At 31.9% G+C, this 25,098-nt stretch overlaps 6 protein-coding genes across 6 annotated transcripts; 4 read left to right on the top strand and 2 right to left on the bottom strand.

The window, feature by feature from the left end:
- Positions 1–542: 542 nt before the first annotated feature.
- Positions 543–974, top strand: MMF1 (isoleucine biosynthesis protein MMF1; the record flags this gene model as incomplete). Its single annotated transcript, XM_041548358.1, has 1 exon — positions 543–974. One exon carries the CDS (start codon positions 543–545, stop codon positions 972–974), a length of 432 nt encoding a protein of 143 aa, XP_041404292.1.
- Positions 975–1,854: 880 nt separating this feature from the next.
- Positions 1,855–2,715, top strand: RPL34B (60S ribosomal protein eL34; the record flags this gene model as incomplete). The annotated part of the gene is made up of 2 exons (XM_041548357.1): positions 1,855–1,891; positions 2,384–2,715. The coding sequence occupies 2 exons, from the start codon at positions 1,855–1,857 to the stop codon at positions 2,713–2,715; spliced, it is 369 nt and encodes a 122-aa protein (XP_041404291.1).
- A 582-nt stretch (positions 2,716–3,297) lies between these two features.
- GPP1 (glycerol-1-phosphatase RHR2) lies at positions 3,298–4,050 on the bottom strand (the record flags this gene model as incomplete). Its single annotated transcript, XM_041548356.1, has 1 exon — positions 3,298–4,050. The coding sequence occupies one exon, from the start codon at positions 4,048–4,050 to the stop codon at positions 3,298–3,300; it is 753 nt and encodes a 250-aa protein (XP_041404290.1).
- A 3,391-nt stretch (positions 4,051–7,441) lies between these two features.
- KABA2_01S09416 (uncharacterized protein) lies at positions 7,442–9,016 on the top strand (the record flags this gene model as incomplete). The annotated part of the gene is made up of 1 exon (XM_041548355.1): positions 7,442–9,016. The coding sequence occupies one exon, from the start codon at positions 7,442–7,444 to the stop codon at positions 9,014–9,016; it is 1,575 nt and encodes a 524-aa protein (XP_041404289.1).
- Positions 9,017–9,271: 255 nt separating this feature from the next.
- On the bottom strand, positions 9,272–11,188 carry KABA2_01S09394 (uncharacterized protein; the record flags this gene model as incomplete). The annotated part of the gene is made up of 1 exon (XM_041548354.1): positions 9,272–11,188. The coding sequence occupies one exon, from the start codon at positions 11,186–11,188 to the stop codon at positions 9,272–9,274; it is 1,917 nt and encodes a 638-aa protein (XP_041404288.1).
- Positions 11,189–18,900: 7,712 nt separating this feature from the next.
- Positions 18,901–21,147, top strand: KABA2_01S09372 (uncharacterized protein; the record flags this gene model as incomplete). Its single annotated transcript, XM_041548353.1, has 1 exon — positions 18,901–21,147. The coding sequence occupies one exon, from the start codon at positions 18,901–18,903 to the stop codon at positions 21,145–21,147; it is 2,247 nt and encodes a 748-aa protein (XP_041404287.1).
- Positions 21,148–25,098: the final 3,951 nt, after the last annotated feature.

Here is a 25,098-nt window from a genome sequence, read left to right as displayed (position 1 = left end):
AACATAAGGATATGTGTATCTAAAATTAATTTTTCACATAAGTATATAGCTTCAATTCAATCATCATTAGTTTTTTAGTAACATATAATGACATATTCAAATATCCTAAACCGTGTCAAGGGCAAACTTAAGACGGATTAGATTTTATAATGTTTAAGTAGAAAGAGCCCTTTTTTCCTTTGATTGTAAATTTAAAGAGAGCGGAAAAGTATATCCGTTCATGTATGTACACAAAACGAATGCGCTTATATAACTACAATAAATTCGGTTCACGTGATATACCCACTAAATATGCGCACATACACATTGTTTTGAGTGACTAAATTAGTTTTGGAATTCATTCCTTGATAAGTGATTACAATAGTGAAAGGAAGACATCGTCATGCCCTTTCCGTTAGGTCAAATATAAAAGACGTCAACTGTCACTTAATTACTCTCAATTGAAGTTGAAATTTTAAACTCTCCGATTCTAAACGTATTTTGGTTTTTCCTTTAAACACTGATAGAATAACTATACATTACAGTATCACCTACCTTATATAATGTTCCTAAGAAACACCCTATTCAGAGCCCCAATTGCTAGAACTCTAACCACTTTGACACCTGTGGCTACCAAGCTAGCTCCACCAGCTGCTGCCTCTTACTCTCAAGCCATGAAAGCTAACAACTTTGTTTATGTATCTGGTCAAATCCCTTACACGCCTGACAACAAACCAGTTGAAGGTTCAATTTCCGCCAAGGCTCATCAGGTCTTCAAGAATATTTCTAACATTCTAAACGAAGGTAATTCTTCCCTAGATAAGATTGTCAAGGTCAATGTCTTCCTAGCTGATATTAACAATTTCAAGGAATTCAACGGTGTTTACGCCCAATACTTTAACACTCATAAGCCAGCCAGATCATGTGTTGCTGTTTCTGCTTTACCACTTGGTGTCGATCTAGAGGTTGAGGTTATTGCAGTTGAAAAGAACTAAAGCTAGTCAAGTATATAGATTTTCAATCTTTAATGAGATAGTATTATGTTCATTCTATCAATTATGTACTTAAACATATGTAGTTAATCGTATCCTAAACACATAATATTCAATAAATGTCATCTTTTTGTTTAAACTGAATTATAAAACTATTTGCTTCTAACGCAATGATGATGCTCTATCGATATGTTGATTAATTTATATGTTTCATGTAAATATTATGTATGACTCAAAAAATGGTGGTGACAAGAACTAAAATATTTTGTGACTGTTCCAGTTTAGTACGCGGTGTTATGATGTTGTCAATTACAATGCAATGTTTGGGTGTTTAAACGCTTCTATAAATTTTTTTTTAGTTTTTTAGTGTGTTTTTTTAAATATTTGCGCATGCATGTCATATAATTTTATAATTGTCAAAATAAATCATTTTCAGTGAGAAATCAATTTCCAACCGGAAACTGTTGTTTAGGTAGGGAGAGGATCGTCACCACGTTAAGTTCATAATTCTATGATCAAGAGCCTACTGAACAGTACCGGGTCATTCTAAACTGTACCAGTCCGCCTAATATTGTTTGGACTAGTTGAGAGGGAAACTCTCTCATATCCTTGGTAGGTAGAGGGAAGAAAGGAGCTATCATTTCCATCATTTTCAGTTGAGACCAAAGTCCCTCCTAAGATGGTAATACTTTCTACTACCTACAGGTCTCGATAGACTGTCTAATGTAGTTTTCCTAGATTGTAACGCACAGCTTAGAGTTCACTAGCTGTGGTAATGATGTAACAATAAAAGTAATAATAACGGTTATATATGAAATTTATAAATAAGTTAATATATAGTTTTATTTAACAAGACGTAATAGCAAAACAAGATCAACTAAAGATGGCTCAACGTGTTACTTACAGAAGAAACAATCCATGTATGTTTTAATATAATTAAGTTAAGATGTGAATAATGAAAGTTAGGATGAAATAACGAAGTTTAAGGAGTTTTCCAATGCCAAGGAGTTTATACGTTATAGATTGTTGTGAAGATCAGTATTTAGTTTGTCTGATTATAACGAAGGATGATACATAAAAAATTTTACAAGATATCAAAGAACATATTGAAATTTTTTAGGATTTAAATCAATATTTCATATCAACCAAGTTTATAATTGAATTAAACATAATATTTTTCCATATTATTAATGATGATATAAGAATTTAGATATGATTAGTAATGAAAATAAGTCTCCCATTATGAGCACTACCGAAACTTTCAATAAAAAACTTTAAAGTTATAATAAACATTCTAATTTTACGTTACTTTCCATAAAATTGATAAGAAATTACAAAATACTAACAAATATAGTTATATGTGATATGATTTGAAGTTTTTCAATAATATCATATTTTTTTTTTTTGAATAGACAACACCCGTTCCAACAAGATCAAGGTCGTTAAGACCCCAGGTGGTATCTTGCGTGCTCAACACGTCAAGAAGTTGGCTTCCAGACCAAAGTGTGGTGACTGTGGTATTGCTCTACCAGGTGTTTCTACCCTAAGACCAAGACAATACGCTTCTGTCTCCAAGACTCACAAGACTGTTTCCAGAGTTTACGGTGGTTCCAGATGTGCTAACTGTGTTAAGGAAAGAATTGTCAGAGCTTTCTTGATTGAAGAACAAAAGATCGTCAAGAAGGTTGTCAAGGAACAAACCGCTGCTGCTCAAAAGGCTGAAAAGAAGGGTAAGAAGAACTAAAGAAAATGACACATTAGTAGTCTAAATTATAATTTTTTATTCTAAATATACATATATATTATCTAATTATCATCCTCTTTATTCACTTATATTAAACAAAACAATGAAAATAAGTAACAAGATTACATTAAATTTGATACTGGTCTCATACAATCATTCATAAGAATCGGTTGTTTTTTACCTTTTTACATAAAGCATAGCAATTTGGACTATTTCAGTTTTAAGATATATAATATTCTACTAAACATTTAATCAAATATAGGTATACATTTTATTTGTATATATATATATATATAATTATATTTTATTTCTATCAATGAATGTTATAAAGATTAGATAAATGTAAATGGATCATAAAGGGAACTAGAGCTATAATAGTAGGAAAAAATAGCAAAATCCCTTTTTTTATTATGTAATTTCTGTTATTAAATAATAACAATTAATTCTTTTCATATTTTGCTATTAAATTTCATTTAAAAAATAAAAATAGCAAAACTTGTTTCTTATTGAAGGCATTTGTTGTAAAATGGGATAAAAAAATGTATTATTTGTTTGTATTTCATATTGTTAATATTACAAAATTTACCATTTTAGCAAGTCATCCTTAGCGTATAGGTAGTCAGTGAAGATCAATTCAACTTCATCAGTTTCTGGGTCGTAACCACCAACCTTAATGGATTCGTGGTTCTTGACAATGATATCACAACCCTTTTCAATTAAGAATTCTAGGTCGAAAGTGGTGGCAATACCAACAATCTTACAACCAGCGGCCTTACCGGCAGCAATACCAGCTGGAGCATCTTCAAAGACGAAGACCTTGGACTTAGATGGGTCCTTTTCGTTGACTGGGAAACCTAGACCATTTCTACCCTTGGTGTAAGGTTCTGGATGTGGCTTACCGTTCTTAACGTCACCAGCAGTAATGAAGTTAGATGGTCTTTTAATACCTAAGATATCGAACCATTTGTGAGCCATTTCCCAAGTACCAGAAGTGGCAACAGCCCATTTTTCTTTTGGTAGTTGGTTTAGCTCGTTACATAGCTTAACGGCACCTGGGACTTCGATGGAGTGTTCACCGAATTTGTCTGGAATAGAACCTTCTAATTCAGCGACGAATTTTTCATCGGCAAAATCTGGAGCGAACTTAGCAATAGCATCGTAAGTTCTCCAACCGTGAGAGATGTGAATGACGTGTTCAGCATCGAAGTATGGTTTGTCCTTACCGAAATCTCTCCACATAGCAGCAATAGCTGGTTGAGAGATGATGATAGTACCATCGACATCGAATAGACAGGCGTTAACTTTAACAGATAGAGGTTTTTCAGTTAGAGGCATTGTAATAAAATAATGTATTATTAGTTTTGATGGGTTATTAATATTATTATTTATAAATAATATAAAATAAGAATTTACTGTATATAATATAAGGAAAAAGAGAATATATTGACAATTTAAGTTGAATGATTTACTGTATTGATGCATGCATATATATATATATAATTAATTAAATAAATTTTAGGAAATTTTGCAATGAGATAGCACAACGAAAAAGAAATTAACAAGAAAAAGAAAGAAAGTATGTAGAAAAAGTAACGATAACGAATTCATATGATGTTGATGATGTTGTATAGTAAAATTTGTTATTTTATTTTGACCCAAGTCCAAGTTTGGTCTGTTGGTTGTTTTTCTTTAGAAAAACAAAGATAGTACTTAGTTTTATTATGTGTAGTTTCTATTATTCAATCAATCATTCCTTTTCCTTTCTATTTGGGTCATACATACAAGTAACATTAATAGTACATAATACACAGGGACAAATAATTAGAGGGACTAGTTTATGATTTATTTTGGTACAGGTTTCCTTTTGATCATACACATAATAAGAGAGACAGCGAGAATTATTTACTTGTTTTTTGTTTTGGGAAGAAGTCCCTCTACGTAATGTTGTCAGTAAAAGAGAAAAGAAATAAAAGGCTTCTTGTTGTTTGTTCGAAAGTATTTTTCTTCTCCAAGAAATGGGTGTACGGAATATAGAAGTTACAATTTTAGATAATGAAGAAAGAAAAAGTTTTTTCTCAATAGAAGGTGGCAGTTTGTAGCATGTGACCCACAGGTCATTTAATTTGAGTGATGGAATAGCAGCATTGTACGCATATTTCTTCGGGAATGTAGTTGGTCATATCGACATTTTTTATTTTTTTGGTCCATTCCGATTCTTTTTTTGTTTTGTTGCTTTTGTTTGAATGACTAGAATTTTATTGGAAAATGGTCATGACAATGTATTTCCTCCCACAGACACGTGCAGAGGAAGGGCTCAGGCCGAATTAAAAAAGAAAAGATAATAGTACGTAATTCGGAGGACGTATCGTGTTCCACGACGCCCTGCAATAGTTAGGGACAGCAAGAAGGAAAATAATGGCAGCCAGCAATTTGTGTATATTTTCTTTTCGCTGAGGCCTTCCTTATGCTGGTGTAATCATCAGATGAAAGGTAAGAAATCGACGTATAACTAGAGTTAATAAATTTACACGAAGCAGCAGAAGACAAAGCTATTAAGCTTTTATTCTTTTACAACAGGAATCTAATGCAAATGTGGCTGAGAGGCATGGGTGCAAATGCTATTTTACTAGGGCATGGAATAATTATATAGTTAGTGGAAGCTCATACATAGTAATAATTTAAATAGTACTTACTATAATGTTATAGTATTGCATTTGTATGGTAGATTTAATATAAAAATGAAGTCGTCTTTTATTATAGCTAACTCAATCGGTGTAAGCCGCCGTAAGCCGCCGTTGACATCTTTGCTAGTATTGAATATGTTATATTTATATTTGTTTAATCAAAGTGAAACAAAGGTTATATGAATGCTATGACGTTACTTTATTATGTTTTATACTATCTTAAATAATGGAAGAGAATAACTTTGTGAAGTTAATATTTCTTGCCATATATGGATTTATATATATATATTTATTCCCCCCATCTTCAACGCACAGTATGTAATTGGACTTCTAATTGTGGGAATTATAAGATCTTTTAAAAACTTTTCATTAATTGGTTTTTTGTATTGCGTGTATTATTTTATATTTTTTTAAAAAAAATATAACTCCCTCTACCTCTATTTCTACCTTTATTCACCTTTTAATTATTTATTTAATGTGTCTTTACGCAGAAAAGAGTTAATACACTTGCATTTCTTTGATACGTTTCTACTGGTATTATTTTATGTACGTATTTATCTTAATAAAATATACATTATATATGTTCTGTCAATCAAAGAGATTTGGTTATAAATTTAACTTTGAATCGTTCGTTACTCATAATACTAGTGTAATAGATATTACAATATTATGATTGCTATATAATCTTAATAACTTGTTTTATATTATTTGATTATTTTACAAAACAAAGCATATTTCTATCTCTCTCTCCAAAGTAATGAATGTGTAACATTCATTTGGAATAGAAAATGAATAGAATGCCATTGTTATAAATTATATGCATCAAAAATTATTAGGCCCGCTCTCCTCTCTCTCTCTCTCTTTTCGGAGTATTGAAATTGACCGTTGACTTTTTTAAGGGAAAATAAAATAGCGCGTAATTTTTATTATACGTAAGTTGTTGTATTGTATTGTATTGTATTGTATTGTATTGCAACTTTAAATAGTTTCCCTTAATAAGCAAACTATATATTATAAAAAATAAGAAATGCTGAGGATCTACTTAGTTCAAACAGAATAATTAGAAAGAGTGATTAAATAGAGATAAGTTATTTGATTATCTATATTGAGAGATCTGTCTTCTCTATATATTATTTAATTTAATTATTATTTTTACCTTTGGTAGTTTGCCCAGTTTTTGATGAGGAATTAGAAGAAGAAGAGTTATAATTGAAAAATATTTATAGAAATTAATATTTACCTCTTATCTCCTCCTCTCTTGGTTAATCTTTTTTTTTTTTGCATTTTAAAGGTAAAAATAACTACTTATATAATATATATTTTGCATCTTAATGACATTTAATTTGAACTATCATATATATAAGCACTTATATGTTGAATAAATGTTAAATACTTAACAAAAGATTCATAACACATATATAGATAACCAACAAATTTCCTTTTTATTTTTTCATTGTTTGTTTCTTTGTTTTTTGTTAGTTAGTTAGCTTTTGTTTTTCCGGTTACTTCTGTTTATTATCATTAATTAATTCTATTTATTAAAATTATTTACTAGTAGGACTAAAGAAAATAAAAATAAAAAAATATATATATTTGATCCATAATTATAATCATAACTTCAGTTATTGCTTTAGATTAGTTTATCATTTTCCCCATTCAAATTGGTGTTTTGTCTATTTTCATAACTTTTTGTGAATACTAATAATATTATTAGTACTATACCCTTTTTTTTTTACCTTATTTTCTCCGCCTTAATTATATTACAACTAGATCATTCTCTATATTATTATATTTTATTTTATTTTTGACTTTTGGATTAAAGAAACTACATCATTTAATTTATTATAATTAATTTTACGGTATTGGAATATTATCGTCTTTATTTTAAAGTATAATATAATTATTTGATTTTATTAGGTCTCCATTTAGATAAAATTTGAATAATATTTTATTAAGAACTAATTTTTTATAAAAAAAAGAAAGAATAATACTTATAGGTAACAAATCTGTTAATTCCCAAAAAATACACATAAATATATATCATGTCATTGCATAGTCCCCCAAAATCACCAAAATCGTTTCAAAAACATGATTCCAATCTATCAAATTTTTATGAACAAAGTTTAAATGCAATTAGAATTAGAATTGATAATTTACCACCAGGTAAAACATGGAAACAAATAAAATATCTTATAGGAGGTATTATAAATCATAATAATATTATACAAGTTAAAGTTCTCCCACCTATCACTTCATTAATACCACCTTTTGTTACTTTACAAAGTTGTATAATATTATTAAAACAAGATTTAAGTCAAGAGGATTTAAATAATTTATTAATGACTATAAATTCTTATCAGTGGGATTTCCATGATTTATTTTCTTATATCATTCCAAATCAACATTTTCCTACCTCAGGTCCCGTGCCTTCAGGTTATCCAATGCCTTATCATCCTGCAATGTCTATGGGTTCGCCTATTATGGGCTCTCCACCTCATCAGCAGTATCCCCAACTACCTTTCCCATCATCATCATCATCGTCACAAAACATGAAAACACCTCTTCAGCTTTTACCATTATCACCACCTTTGAGACCAGATCAACAGCAACAACAGCAACAGCAATCGCAATCGCAACATCCTCTATTGCCTGCATTTCCTCTAGTACCTGGAGTACAACCGCCGATCATGAACAAGAATAAAGGTAATAATGCTAATATTAGCAATGGTAATAACAGAAATAATGGGATCTTCATTCCGGGTGTAAGTCCATCAGATGATAATGGTAATCCGATGTATCCTATGGCTTATCCAACGTCATTCCCACCGAGAAGACAATTATACCATCAGCCGGCTCTTGGGAACAAATATATTCCATCGCATGGTCATGTATTGCAAAGTCAATATAAAGATCACGAACAGGAACTATATAATAGTATGAATATGTTTCATATGTCACCACGCTCATCAATCTCCTCAGACCACGATAATATTGCTTATTTAACAGGTAAAAAAGGTCTGAATCCTTTCAAACAACCCAAAAATTTAAAGAGTATCTTTAATGAAACAAATTTTAGGAAGCAAATGACAGAGAGAAAGATGTATCAATTGAAATTAAAAAATTTCCCACCTTATTTGGTCTCTGATACTTTGAGACCATTAAAGGATAAAGACGAACATATCGATTTAGAAACTAATTACCTAGAGAAATATGGGAAATTACGTTGGACGGTACTTAAAGATTTTGTTAAATTGAAATGCCCTACTTTATTGTTATTACAGGATTCGGAAGATTCAGATTTCTCATTAGATAATACTAGAGAATTCTATGTCGGTGTATATGAGGATATGGACAAGCAGATAAATGTTAAAATAGATGGTGATTTGTATCAAGTCGATGCAGTATATTTCAATGCGATCATAGGGTTTAAGGATAAAGAATTGAGTACTCTATGTTACGAATCTCTGAAAGATGAAGAGTATGCATTAAATTACAAACTTGACGTAACAATTATCGAACCACTTGAATCCGAAGAAAAGGATTCAATAGAAACTCCAAGTTCGAGAGAGACCAATGAAGATATACCAGAAGGTAACACAAATATTGAAGAAAAATGAAAACGCGGTTATAATACGTTATTTCTCAAGTTCCACCCCATCTTTTAGAAAACCTGATGAGGATATTATGCTTATCAGCCTATTGGAATAATACCAATAAAATGATCTTTCCTCCTCTTCGAAGAAATTGAAAAAAAAAATATTATAATTATTATGAAGATTATGTCATTAATATTATTACTATATATTATTATAATTCCTTTATATATATAATTGTGTGTGTATATATAAAATAAGATAATATTCTTAACTACCTTATTTGGTGACCGGTAGCATTGGTCTTGGTAGAGTACCGTTACCAAAGGAGTTTTGATTAAATTTGTTTACAACCATTGGTGGTAAAGTGATGTTTAAATCATCTACACTTGATTTTTCATGAATATTTAAAACGGGGGTGGCCATGTTCAGCTTAGCAGATATTGGGGATTGGATGTAACGTGGAACCTTTGTATCATCCGAAATGTTTAGACTTTTGATTTCAATAGAGAATTCATCAGTGTCGGAAAGAGCGACAAAAATGTTAGATAATTTCATATCATTGACAATCAAATCCTTGTTGTAATAGATAGCCAAGTTGTTAACTTCTTCTTCGTCAATGTCAAATTTAGCTCTACAGTTTTCAAGAATGTCCATAATGGTAATGGACTTCTTGTCAGAAGATTTGAAAATAAAAAATTGTTTTTGACCCTTGTAGTTGATGTTAATCTTCTTGAAGTGGAATTCTTCAGATAGACGTTTTGGAGCTTCCTTGACTACTAGGGTGTCCATCATTGGTAGTTCAACTGGTTTGTTGTTGACTAGCTTTAGATTAGCATCTTGTGGATAATCTTCTCTCAATTTTTCGTGAATGATGTCAGCTAGAGGTAAGTAATTAGGATCATAACCAAAATCCTTAATAATAGCACCTAGAACAAGGTAAAGCAACTCAATTTGAATTTCGACCATTGGAAGTTGACTCATGTTGTATCTAACAGAAGAGTCAAATAGTTCAACAGCTAGAGCAGAAAGAGTTCTAGGAGAACAGACCTTTGCTGTAGCGAAGTCCAAAGAAGAAGTGATTAATTGATGGAAATAATTTTGAATAACAAAGGAAACAGAGTCTCTAACAGCCATTTCACCGGAAAGTTTCAAGTCTTCGAAGCTCTTGATAGGAGAAGCAGATTGAGAAATCTCAAAACAGGTCTTAGAGTGTCTAACACCGTTGATCAAAGAATCTCTTAGATGAGCTGGAATGGCAGATCTGTTAAGTTTACCATTGTTGACATTCGATATTAGATTAGAAATCAAACCCTTTAGAGTGGTATCGTAGTTTAGTTCCTGTTGAGATTGGGAAGTTTGTGGGAGAGATGATTTCATAATAAGATCCATTGAGTTATGTTGAACAGGCATGTTGACGTTCATTGGAAGAGACATGGCGTTGTATTGTTGGTTGTTATTGTTCATCCATTGATAAGATAGATGATCGTTGTTTTGAGGCATCACTGGTAATGTTGGAGTGACGTTAGAACCACTTATGGATCTACTACCTGGAACATTTTGGTAAATGAATACATTTGGTTGCATGTTAGGGGTTTGGTAGATTGGGTCAGCAACATATTGAGGTAGAGGTTGAGAATAACCCATTGGAGCTTGAACAAAAGTGTTTGGAATAGCACCTTGAGAGTAGTTACCATAGTTAATAGAATGGTCACTGTTGTGGAAGTTCATAGAACTTCTTAAGGTAGTTGGTGTACCATTAGCAGTCATAAACGATGGCATCATATGAGCACCATTCATAGAATTGTTAGCCATAGAAGCGGAAGCAGCGGCAGCGGCAGCGCGTCTCTTCATGGAACGCTTTCTATTTCTTCTGACAGACTGAACAGCGGCAGTAACAAGTTTTTCAAATTCACCTAATGTAGATTCAGGATATTCGAATTCAGTTCTTAGAATGTTAGCAATCTGTTTAATATTTTGATCTTGTTCAGAAGCCTTGAATTTACTTAGCTTGAATTTGTCGATAAGTTCCAGTCTTCTGTTAGAGAATCTCTTCCATTTCATTTCATCCTTGAAATTTAGAGCTTCTCTGATCTTGTGTGTAGTACCAGACGAACTAGCAGTGTATTTGTTAAGTCTGTACTTCATGAAGGCACTGGATCTACCAGTGGTATTGGTAACTCTTGAGTAATCCATTGTAGAGTAGACATTGTTAATGTATTTGTATTTTGTATGAGTAGGGATATGAAGTTGTAATATACTTTGTTAAGTTACTAATATTATTCACCTAAGATGTGTTTGATATATATATAATTCTTATAATATGAATGATTAAAACAAGATTAAGAGAACATGATTAGGGAAAGATTATTGTACATGAAGAGTAACCATAAATGAAGGGGTTCTTTTGTTCTTATATATAACAAAGAATGGATGGGTAAATAAATAAATGGGACACGAAATGTAACGAAAAGGTATTCTTCTTTAACGTGTCTTCGTAAACTTAATTCGTGCTCAGTAAACACTGGTTATATCATTCATTAATGTTGATGAAGGAGGGATGGTGGGTAAAATCCTAATAACTATACAAGGAAGGTGGAAATAAGGTGTCGAAAGTTATCACACGTATAAACAACAAGATTAGTTCTTTTGACCGGACCAGTTTTATGTTAGTAATTTTTGACAGTAGTTTTCAAGTAGAGAAGGTAGAATAGCTATGTTATATCCTAAAAAGTAGAGAGTAAGAACGACTCTCCGACATGAATCACTAACTGGAATCCAAAACAATCAATATAGTATGCTCATTTGGAAATCCTTTTAGAACTGAATAATAACGGTAAGTCGCCCAAATTGAAGCTGAGCAAATCCCTTATAAAACTTAAGGACAACATAGAAATAAAAAAGAGATAGATGTTTCATAATCGTAAACCATATTTTTTTGAAAGGTAAACAATTAATAGAAAAGTTTAAAAAGAATATGATGAGGTAGTTTAGAAGCAGAGATACAATAGTGCAGATCGGGATCTCCGCGGTATAACTCCTAGACATTGAGTGGGTCATCAAAATTAATACACATATGAGTAGGTGAATGATCACGTCTCCCTCTTTGTAGGAAGACATTCTTAAAAGACACCTGTTACAAAATACAAATAAAATCGGCTAGCAATATGAGGAAAGTAGGAATAAAAACACTTGGCCAGAAGTTTCTTTAATGGCACGCTACCTGGGTTATTAAGGATGAACTGTTTAGGACTGCAGGTTGTTTTAATCATTTACTGCACATTAGCTATGTAAAAAAGGGACCCAAACAACACCAGCATAATCTTTATTTCCTTTCAATTAACTATAGCTTGTAAAAGAGAGAAAATCTGAATGAAAAAAACACAAAAATAATAGAATTAAAAAAAAGATCTTTGATTATCTCAGTATAGAAAACTAAAACAAAAAAGAAATTTTTTTCTTCAAATAAGCTACATCAACTAAATCTCTGCCCTAAAAATAAACTTCTTCCTATTGGTAACAGCATTTTAACTAGAACTCATTTCGTATGGAATAGTATGCAGTATTATATGCATAGTCCCAATTCGGCAAATAATTACATGGGTATTGACACGATTCAATACTTAACCCGTTTAGTTTAACTAATTGAGGAAAATATATATTTTCATTTAAAATTCATCCTACAGTCTATCAAAACTCAGGGTGATAAGCCCCTACGAAGCTATATGCGATGAACCTTTTTATCACGTCTAATAATTGTTGTTAACGGTATAGCATTTTTTTTTTGCAGTCGTTTTTCGCGGGAACAAGAAGAAGAAAAAAAGACGATATACTAAGCTCATTTAATTCACCTGTGTCAGGTGTGTAAAGACAGACTAACAGATTGACGGATTCTGTACAGTCTCTTCCTTCTTATTCCCTGATTTTCTCTAAATTTTCAAAAGAATTTTTTCAAAAAACAATCTGGTTCAGAGAATTGGAAAACAATAGAAAAAGTGATATACAAACAATAATTTCAGAGAATATTACGTGGAAATGTTATTTCCAGAAAAGGGCATAATCTACGTTAATTCTTAGTGACTATTAAAAATTGTGACTTACGTTTTGGGGAATCTAGTAAAAAATTTAAAAGTAAACCAAAATAAAAATAATCAAATACTACGGGAGTTATTCTCTTTCACTACATAATCTACAGTTTTCTTGATGTCCTGCGTTTTAACGTCAACGTTGGTCATTTCGTAATTAACCGACTTAGTAATAAAATTCTTAGACTATTTAGCAGATGAGAGATCTCAGAGGAGAGTTCGTAGACGTATGTTGCTGGTTCCGATAAGAACCGACTGTGGTATTTTAACATTCTGTTACTATTATGCTTTGTAATAGTAATAGGTACCAAGAAATAAATAATAATATTAATATTGTTTTTCTTTACAAATACGATCAATCACATACTAAGCTTGTACCCACCCATTTTTTTTATTTTTTTTGAGGTTAATGAAAGCACACATCTGTTTCCGAGGAGATAATAGTAGCGTAGCTTTAAGTACTATACTTGCTCATTAGTACTTTGTAATTCACCATTGTCTTATCGCAATATTAAAGAACTTCTTGATTAATTAAAATATCAAATTAAATTAAAATTAAAAACTGATACTAGTTAAGATATTGAAAAGAAGAAACAAATAGTTTTTCGATTGTATCTGTAGATTATTGAAAAAATTATCAAGAAGTAATTAGTTAGTGGTATATCGTAAAATTTTAACACAGTAAATAAAATGATAAAAAAAAGATTGCAAATTGTTGCATATTTCTTAAAATCACTACAGGATTGGGAAAGTTGGCTTATAAATATCCTTGTTTGTATCAAATTTTATAAATAAGCGATAGAATTCCTAAATATCCTTGTTTGTATCAACAGAAATGTAACAATATAGGAGAAAAAATATGGAGTTTTGAGATTGTTTCATCATAGAAATAAGAACATTCCTTAGTAAATCAGATGTATTAAGATATTTGACCAAGAATAAAACGGAGAGAATTTTCATTACCAAATCTCGTTTGAAGTACACTTTCCCCCTCCGAGCCTCTCTCTGGAGAAACTTACTTAACTAAGTTAACTTAGAACAAATATTTGAGATTGACAGGACATGCTGTAGTCCCGTAAAGAATATATTACAAGGCGGCGTTAATGAACCCTACCCCTACTGATAAAGTTTAAATGTGATCTCCTAAACCAGATAATAAATTAATTGACTTACACAAGCATGACGAAACCATACGAGAATATAAATTTTATTGCTTAAGAAACGTTATAGAGAGTCTTAAAATTGAAGAGAAACAGAGATGACCGAAAGTCACAAAATCTCTACACTGTATTGTCACATATTATGTCAGAGATTTTGTTCTTCAGAAACAAGAATTGTAAGATCTACGTTGTAAATCTCTAAGAAATGTACGTGGACAAAAATTAAAACAAAAACAGAATTCCTGAAGTTGAATAACGTACGCCAATTGGTCACTCACTGTATAGTAGCATAGGTAGCATGTGCTATATAGTAATATGTTACAGATCTGTCTATACCTTCTATTCGTTTATTAGGAGATAGAAAAAATTTTCTGTCGGTCTCCTCTTTTTAAAAAAAATTTAACTAATCAGCTGTTAAAGAAATCGAAAAGAAAACAAAAAAATGAATGCTGATTCCATATGGGTCTTTACCTAAACGGGAAATATTAAACGAATAGGCCGCAGCGAATGAATGCAGGTCGTTTCTTAAAGTGAAACTTCGTAGTAATATTAATAATAGTGATTAACTACGAACAAAATTTTCTTGGCTAGAGTATGTTGAAGAAAGACATAGGGTTGACAGGCCGGTTTTTAATAGTTCTATAACCGATTCCGTTAGTCACTAAAACTAACCAACCAACTATTTATCAGTAGCAATATGTGTAAATCATGACTGTCAAAATTCGAAAATCCTTTTAACAGATAAGAGGATAGTAGTTTAATTGGATAGTCGTGTACTTTTATTACTTTAATTGTAAAAGTAGTTAATTTTTTACGACGTTACAGGAGTAGATATCAAACACAAAAGCGAACACCTATCTGATTCCCTATGGGTGTCCATCATCACATCAAAGTAATACTCATACGAACAAAAAGAGAGATAACTCATCGTTACGTTTGGCGTCGTACTTGGAATTTATTAAAAAAAGTTATGTAATTAACAACTTCCTATTCTTCGCACTAGGTTGATTTCCCTAATATGTACCGCGTAGTTACCTCTTTCTTGAATGTTGATGTTACCTTCTGCGACATCGGATCCTTAGTCTTGTTTGTGTTATGTAAGTAACAGAAACAGTTGATTTGTAAAAAAGCAACAGGATATACATTGATATCTATAACGGGAATTATTCAAATAAACCGGTACGCCAAACCTAATAATAATGCGAACTTTTAGCTTTATTTGTTCTCTTTACAATTATTAACGATGTAAATGATAATATGAGAATATTTGCTAACTAAGAACGACATTGTTGTAACTCTTGCTGGCAAAAGATTGTTGTTCGTTTAATTAAAAAGTGAAAGAGACTGTGGATTGCGCCAATTAGTAGATACAGTATTGTTTTGATCTGTAAGTTTATACAATTTCTAGATATTGTCAGGAAATATGTGGTTAAGGAGATTCTCTATTATACACGACATATATTTATATTGAAACTAACAATCCTAACTTTTAAAGATGTATCAAAAATAAAGACACTTAAGTAGTATTATGTATATATAGCTTTGGCAGCAATTGAAATAACTTGTGTATATATAAAGGATTCGTAGTAACTAACACTTAATAAGGAAACATAAAAAAAACACAAAATTGAGAAAAAACTAGAATCTTAAGTTCTTAGAATCCCTTAATATCAGCTGAAATCTGGCTCTTTATAAAGTAATACTGTCAGGACACACTTGATCATAAAAAAATATTTTAATATGTGATCGTGGTACTACTGTAGTCCCCTGGATTAGATGAGTTGGAGAAATAATTAAATAAAACTAAACATATTAAATTTTCAATTATTTCGAAGAAATAAGTCAAAAGATTAACGATAGAAAACTTTCATATTGAGATATATTAATAAGTAATAAAAATTCCATGTATAGAATTGAATACCATCAGACTTCTTTTAAGAGAAGCTGTACTAATTGTAAGTTTTTTTATTTCAAATATTGTTCTATTATAATTCTTAAGTGAGTTGAAGCTTACATTGTAGAGTTAGATCTGGATTCGCTCATTGTCAATTGTAAAGGTAAGGGATTTAGTAGCAGCTTAAGTGTACATAGTTAAAGTAAAGCAAATGTTATATGTTAATCCTTTCTACTATTTGTAAGTGGTTTTTATTATATATAAAATTTATAGAACAAATGGATTTTAACTTAGAATGTAAGTTCAGAATTCTCTGTCTTTATATATTATTTATTTTCTTGAAACTCTATTTCTCTTAGTTCATGACGTAATATTTTGTTTTTGCTATTTCTAGGACATTTGAGATAGCTTGCTCCTATATAATTTCTGTCATTAAGTAAATTACTCTGTTGACACATTAGACACCAAATACTAAACTTGAACTATTTCCCTATTAAAATATGTAATTGTGTACGAATGTTTACAAAGTAAACTCTTCTTTCATATTCCTCAATACAAGCTAAATACATCAAAATTATTATTTAGTTTAAAAAAGTGAACTTTATGGAAAAAACAAGAATTATAAAAATAAAACAAACCCTAGGGTATCACATATTAGGGTTTTATAATGTTATAGGGCTTATTCTTAAGAAAGGTCCCTACAACTTAGATAAGTAAGAAATGCAAATCGAAAGATGAAACAAATCAAAGTTTCAAAAAAAAAAGTCAAAGAAAGCAGAGAATAGAACATTTTTACAAGTTACGCTCTCGCCCGATATACTAGATCAAAACGTTCACTGAATTTCTTCGCAATGTACATTAAATTTAGTACAGTTTATCTAAATTAAGCATTTTGAACATCTTTTTCAATATGGTTGTAGTGTATTCTTTAGCTACGATTTGTCAAGCGCTTTCTTAACGATGAACTCAGCAATGTTCATCAGGTTCATTGCGCAGAACAGTTACGTCTTTTTTTTGTACATTAATTAAGCTTTGAATTGTTCGGCGTTTCAAAAAATTGGTAATCCAACGACCAATCCGTCCTTTTTGATTCTCTTTTTGATAAATTTCAATGGTAACAATTTATCGGCTCAATATTTTTTTCAATATTCAGAAGAGTTGTGAAAAGAAATCACTATCATCTGGTCTTTTTTTGATGGTACATTTTACTATGTCATATATTTAGGTTTTTAGAGCTTTAAAATGATAACTCTCTATTTTTGAATGGAAATGTTATAATTTCAGAGGGAACAAAATACATTAAGAATTCAAGAAGCTTACTGCTATGTATATAGATGCTACATGTATGATCATCAAATAAGTTGTCTATGGAAGATCCAAATAAAATAATCTCTTAATCTAAGTCTATTTTGAACTGTTAATTTTTTTTTAAAGTTGCACTAAGAAGTAAGGTCAGTTTGACAGAATTTTCTTATTCTCATCTCATTGGTATGTTCAATAACTGACAATACATATTCTAAGAAAGCTACAGGTGGGCAACAATGCAAAAAGAACTACTGTTTTTGAATTGGCCATTACTAGTGAAAATTACAGTCACTCAAATTCTAATTTCCCAGAAGGGTCAAGGAAAACTAGAATAGTCGAACTGAAATGGTATGTTGGTAAACCTTTAGTAACAGCAACCAAGTTGGAAAAAAATCTTATAAACAAACCAATATAATGTATGAGTCTAACATATTTACCATTAGTGTATAATGTTAATGAAAGAAGGTCTTTTCAGAAATGACTATTTCAAACAAACACAATCTTTATTCCTTGTATTGTTGATACACAATGAAAATTGAATAGTGAGTAACTATCTTGCCTGAAAATTCCAGGATAACCATAGTCAATGACATTAATTGAATGAAGAACGTCAATATCGAACAGAATGATTCATATAATTACGCTCTGATTCTTCATTTCCTTGTATTTTGTAAGAAATATATACAAGCAACGAATAACAATAATACTAGAGCTCATTTCTGAAATTACCTTATCTGGTTGTTGATAGAGTTCAGGATCCGTCACTTGAAAGTCGTTTCTTAAGAATCATTGACGTTGCGGAGCCGCTATCTTCCTCCTGTTTTTTCCCTTGATTTCTCCAAGCAATTATTACCATGTCCGCCGAGAAAAGAGCGCAAGGAACGAGATCTCAAAAATATCCATTAATTCGCGAGGCGATACGACTCCATACCCCAAAACGGGTTGAACTCGCGATGGAATCAGTACCTATATTAAGAAGATGTCAAAATAGTAGGACACAGGGACATAGGAAACGGAAATTATACACCCTGTGGATTGTACTAACGATTTTTTTGAGGACATCACTCAATACAAAGTATATTGAAATTTATTGTGATGTTGCTAGAATGAAGATAACTTACTAAAAAAGTTACCGATGATTTTGGTTGTTTATTAACGGAATCATTAGATGTGTTAGGAACCACTTAGGGTAGAAACAATCGCGTATTGAGGTGAAGACACGACTAACAAAAGAATCACCTCTAAACAACAATATGATATAATGTAGTAGTTTTATTTTTGAAATTTTGGAAGAAAAGAACAAATATATCAAAATGTTAAAATGGAATTCACAAGTATATAAACGTTCATAATATTATTTTAAATTTGGTTATTCTTGTTTCCATCTCTTTTATTAATTACTTTTTTGAAATATTAAAAAAAAAACCATCACCAAAAAAGATTATTTCAATCTATTCATTCGCTATGCTTTCCACTAAACAATTTTTGGTAACTGCAGCTTTCATGCTGTCGTACTTCGCTACTTTTGCGTTCGGTAAAACCTTTACCGGTAACACTGTTCTAAACGGTTTAACTGTCTTCATTCTACCTGTCACTGTCTCTACTGATTCCAACTTGGTTATTGAATCTGGTCTAATTCACAATTTCTTCAACTCCATCACTAACAGAGGTGGTCTATACATCTGTGAAACCAAGGCTATCAACGTCGGTATGACCGTTCTTGCTGCTGGTAACATTAACAATTACGGTACCTTTGTCGTCGATGACTCTACTGCTCTAACTGGTCTAACCTTCAAGTCTGCTGGTATCAAGTTCTACAATGCTGGTGAATTCTTCATTTACGGTAAGAAACCACTTATCACCGGTTCTGTTTTTAGAATCTGGGCTCTATCTTTCCACAACGAAGGTCTAATGGCTTTCTATCAAAACGGTAGTTCCAACTTCTTATCCACTGTTGAACTAGGTCCAGAAACTTTAATTGATGCTCTACATATCACCAACACTGGTACTATCTGTCTAAGATCCATCAACATGCATGCTAGAGTTGCTTTCGAAGGTACTGGTTGTGTTGACGTCGGTGCTTACGCCACTTTAACTATCAACAATTTGATCTCCAGATCTGTCAAATCTCAAACCATCTATATGTCTGATGAAACTTCTGTCATTTACGTCAAGTCTCTACTAGGTCTAACATCTCTAACTGTTAGAGGTTTCGGTAACACCAACGCTATCTACTTCCAACTACCAGTTGTTTACTACACTTACAACACTGCCTCCGGTATGTTGACTGTTATTGATGGTTTGAATTTCATCAGAATCGACATTGGTACTGGTTACGATATGTCTCAAATGTTTAGAGTTACTCACCACATCTGGATCGGTGCTGGTATTACTTACACTGGTGCTGTCCCAGATGCTACCAGACCAGCTGTTTGTGCTGAATGTGTCGAAGTTCCAGACTGTCAAGATGCTCTAAACGCTCAAACCTCTGTTTCTACTGAATCTAACACTTATACTAACACTGATTTACCATCTCCATACACCACCACTGTCACTGCTTCCGGTACCACTGAAACTCAATTGATTTCTTTCTACTGGACTACTGATGCTAACGGTTCTTCTTTCCCAATTGAAACTGTCTACACTCTAACTGGTTCTGCTGCTTCTTCTCTAGACGCTGAATCTAAGACTGTTGCTTCTTCTGACGCCTCCTCTGTTGTTGCTTCTTCTGAAGCTTCTTCTGTTGCTTCTTCCGTTGCTGCTTCTTCTGACGCCTCCGTTGCTTCTCCTGTTGCTTCTTCTGCTGTTGCTTCCTCCGAAGTTTCTTCTTCCGCTTCTGGTGCCCTATCTTACTACACCACTACCAAGTCTGATGCTTCCACCACTGAAACTTTAGTTGTTTCTGACTACGTCACCACCGATAACAACGGTAACACTGTTACTTTGGAATCTACCTACACTATCACTGCTTCTCAAACTCCATTGACCACCTACACCACCACTGTTGTTGTTGACGGTACCACTTCTGTCTACGTTGTCTGTGACTACACTACCACCGACGCTAACGGTAACACTGTCACTCTAGTTTCTTCTTACCCATGTATCACTGAAGGTACTGCTACCACTTACACCAGAACCATCACTGCTGAAATCTGTACCTCCACTGTTGTTGTCTGTACCTGTACTTCTACCAAGTCTAACGGTGAAACTGTCTCCACTTTGACTACCTACCCAGCTACCTACACTCCAACTGACATGTCTGGTGACTCTTACACCACCACTGTTGTCGTTGGCGGTACTGTCACTGAAGTTGTTGAATGTGACTACTTGACCACTGACGCTAGCGGTAACACTTACACTGCTCACTCCACTGTCACTGAAACCTCTTTGACTACCACCACCGAAACTGTTTGTGAAACCTGTACTGAAGGTAAGGCTACTGCCACCAACGCTGGTAAGAACAATGAAAACACCAACACCGTCGCCTCTAACGGTTCTAACAATGGTGCTAACACTGCTTCTGAAGATACTACCACTACTATCACTAATGTTGCTGTCTCCACCAAGACTGCTTCGCCAGTTGTTGAAGTTCAATCTGCTTCTTCTGCTGCTTCTACCAAGAACTTATCTGAATATGAAGGTTCTGCCTCCAACATGGTTGTTGGATCTTGGATTGCCATGGTTTCCGCCTTTGTTTTCCTATTATTCTAATCTCATTGCATGATCATAAATTTTTATTAGAATAATCCATTAAAATTCGTTCAATTAGCATATTAAAAGCTAATATAGTCATTTATATAATCATATTATAACAAACTACATAATACCCCTTTAATTTCATATCCTTTTTTTTAAACCTCATTTTATTGAAAATATATGTATCTTACTAAGGTGATCACATCTAACTTGATCATTGTGGATATAGTGTTCCAAGGTTGAGTGAATAAGAGACATGTTCAATACTTAAGACTTTAGGTTAAAACAAAATATTAGAAGAGGACTATTTACCCTTAAATATATGAACAATTTTAATGACATAGTACAGAAATAGCGAAGGAACGTTCCCCGATATGATTATATATCGATTGTAATGTTGATATATACGAATACCTCTAAATAATTTATATACTACTTTCTGTTCTTTTACAATATTCTTCTATTCATATTTATATTTTTGATAGTACCAAAGACATTAATGTGCTTTTGTGATAGTCCACTATTATATTTCTCCATAAGATTTTGATATTCCACATGACCTTTGTTTAGTTACACAAGTATCAAAATTATCAGATATAAATATATATACAGAGAACAGGGCTCACCAAAGACTAACAACAATGACTACAAGAGATGTGATCTTATTTTTGAACTATAAGAATTAGACCTTGTATTTTTCATAGTGTATTTTATTTGATTCATTGTATTGCATAAGTTTCATCATATTATGAAACATTTTGTCTCTGGATATCACCATACCCTGAGCCGAAAATAATATTGTTCAAGGACACCGAAAAAAAACAATAGGACATGACATAAATTAATTATAAATTGGATAAGCCAAACACCTGCAAGGTATCTTCCAACTGTGGTTTAGAGAAACTGAGGAAAGAAAACTATACAAACCAAAGAGTTTCAGTTATTACAACTACAATAACTACATAGTATGGGTCAGATATATGTCTATTGCCTATCACTAGGGTCGATACCGATCTCCTTGATAATAAGTAAATAGTTTTTAGTGTAAATTTCGAGAAACTCCCCCAAGGGAGGGATTAAACAAATAAAGCTTTCTTGTATTTTCAACTGAGCATTAAGCAGATAATTATGGTGTTTTTTTGAATTAGAAGGGCTATTTTTAGTTGAAACTACTATTTATTTCTCATTTTATTTCTACGCTTTCGGCTTTTATTATGAAGAACTTTCAAACTTTTAAGGGTTTTTTTTTTACTTTTCCAAAAACAATAACTGCTTTACATCATAAATATTCTGGGTGACGAGAACTGAGTGTGCTGGGTAAATCTATTATCAAAGATGAGAAATTCATTTTCTACCTAGTGGGACAATTTTTCTAGCTAAAAAAATATGACAATTCATAAAAATATACCAATAAGAAAAAAAAGAAAAAAAAAGAACCAAATAGGAATTATAATAAGGTTTCAAGAGCTATTATCTCAAAATGGGTGTTTACAAACATAAAGGGTAATTTGAAATTATATTGAACATACTATATGTGGTGCTGAATTGTAAGTTATTACAAAATATGAATAGGCCACAAGAAATAAAGTAGCAAAACTTAATTATTTTTTCTATGACAATCCTTATATCGTTGTATCGGGGAACAAAATAAATAATAAACATAATGCTCAAAGTGGAAGTAATTTATAGACTGTTTAGGATATAAAGTTTTTACTGGTTAAGAATTACAACAGTTTATAAATATATGAAACACAGGGATTTGCTACTAAAGAGTGGTTACATAAATAAGACTAATTTGGTCTAGAATCTTATTTCTCCTAAAAGGTAATTAATCATGCACAATATATGTACATGTATATCCTGTAGGAGAAAGAAAATGCGCAGCAATATACCAATTTTTTTATATTATTGATGTAAATAAACAAGCTTTTCTCATTATTATGAACACCTGTGATAGTTCCAGAAACGAGAAAAAGAATTCGGCCTCTTTGCTATATGACAAATGGTGATGTCAGCTTGCCTTGTATATTGGCATACACTTTACAATCCTAACAAAAGTGACATTATTTCACCAAACATAATAATAAAACAAAGACAATCGACCGACGCAGCTCTCAAACATTTAGAAGGCAAGTTAATAAAATAGAAGTGGTTATGTTCCACGGATGTGATAAGTCAATTATACAATTTCTATGGCCAATTACAAAAGTATTTACATAGATATTGGGTGCGTAGTTCCAAAGGCAGCAACGCTATGGAAAGCCATGGCATTAACAACTTGAAGTAAATATTTTATTAACAGATTTCATCATCTTGAATGCATTGGTTTTCATAAGTGGATACCAATATGAACTGATGGCAAAACTTGGAGGGGATGCTATGTGATAAACGATAGACCCGGGGGATTAACATATAGAATAGCCATGTTTATTACATTAATCAATAGCTCAATCCAAAAGAGGAAAAATTATAAGTCAACATTCTATATTTTGCAAGGTAGGAATATGATTCCTATCGAGTTCCTAACATTTCGAAAAGTGGAAACTAGAAGGGTAGGTAGCGTTAATGGTAAAGCTGTTCTTTAAAAACCTTTTAGTTAAAACTGGATATTAGTAAGAGGTGAGTTCAAGTCATTATCTAATATTAGGGAGTTGTTTATAGTTGACAAGAACCTTAGGGTCAAAGGGAGTGCTTTGTTGATAAATATGAAGAGATCATTAACTGGGAAATACAACAATATTATGAAGCTATTCCTCTCTCAATCAATAAACATTAAAAAGTTACTTGTACATGCCTGGTAGTTGTCTTTCCCTTTGAATTAATGAGGACAAGACAGTGTGAACCAGATTCCTAGAATGCTTTTAATATCGAAAAGAAAATATTTACATAATATTTATTGACAAACATCACAAGTAAGAAGAAAAAGTCAATAATATTATTATATGAGAGAAAAGGGGGTTTGGAAGTAAATATTATAACCGATCTTGGTGCTGTAACTAATTTATGTCTTTAATACTCTCTTGTTCAAAATTTTTTTTCTTTGCTTTGTAATTACAACAAACATAAAATATTTAGAGTAACTTTGGAGATATTATGGAACAGTAACAAATATACATAATTAAAAATAACTTATTGCCTAAAAGATAGCCAATTAACAATACATGTAAGTATTGGAAGGATATATCGTCCTTTTTCTAAATTTCCCTCTTCATCCCACTAAGTTTGTTGCTTTTTTTCTTAGTGACATTTTGTTCTTTAAAAAAAGTAACAACAATAATACTATTAAAACTATGCAATAGCTAAAGAATAAGCTCTGTTTTCTGATGCACTAAGCATAAAAGAAAGAAAATATAAATAAATAAATAAATAAACAAAAAAGAAAATTGAAATGAAAATAGCTTCTTAAATAGTCATTTAGTCGTGTTTCAGATTTTATTCTAGGGCAGTTATCGTAAATCTAGATTGGCCGCAAGGGAGATCCCTACAGGAAGGAGAAAATTTTATTTTATTCAATAATAACTTACCTAATATCTTAAGAATCCCTGAAAAACCACCTACAAACTTCATCGGCTCTTACATGCACACGCATATATCTCTGTATGTACGTATATTCTTAATAAGAACTTACGGCCCCTTCTTCTCTTTGTTTATGAGAAAATAGGAAATGCAAGATCTGATAATGTTACTTTCAAGACTGCTCTTTTCTTAGATCTCATAGTTTTTTTGAATGTGACGCGTCATATCTGTGTCGTTTCGGAATTTTCCATCTTTTCGGGAAACGACTAATTACTTAGTTGGCGGTGGACCGAAAAAGGAAATAGTCGTAGATCCTTTTTTTTCTTTCTATTTTCAGGGAAAGTGTTATTGTTATATCTATTCTTTTTTTGCAATTTGAAGAACATTCACAGAGAGCGAAAGAGAGGGAGAGATCTTGAAAGGAGAACGATTAATAACGTCAACAAGAAA

The sequence above is a fragment of the Maudiozyma barnettii genome (assembly GCF_903064755.1).
Source record: "Maudiozyma barnettii strain CLIB 1767 genome assembly, contig: KABA2_01, whole genome shotgun sequence".
Taxonomy (NCBI): domain Eukaryota; kingdom Fungi; phylum Ascomycota; class Saccharomycetes; order Saccharomycetales; family Saccharomycetaceae; genus Maudiozyma; species Maudiozyma barnettii.
This window is presented reverse-complemented; position numbering and strand designations above follow the sequence as displayed.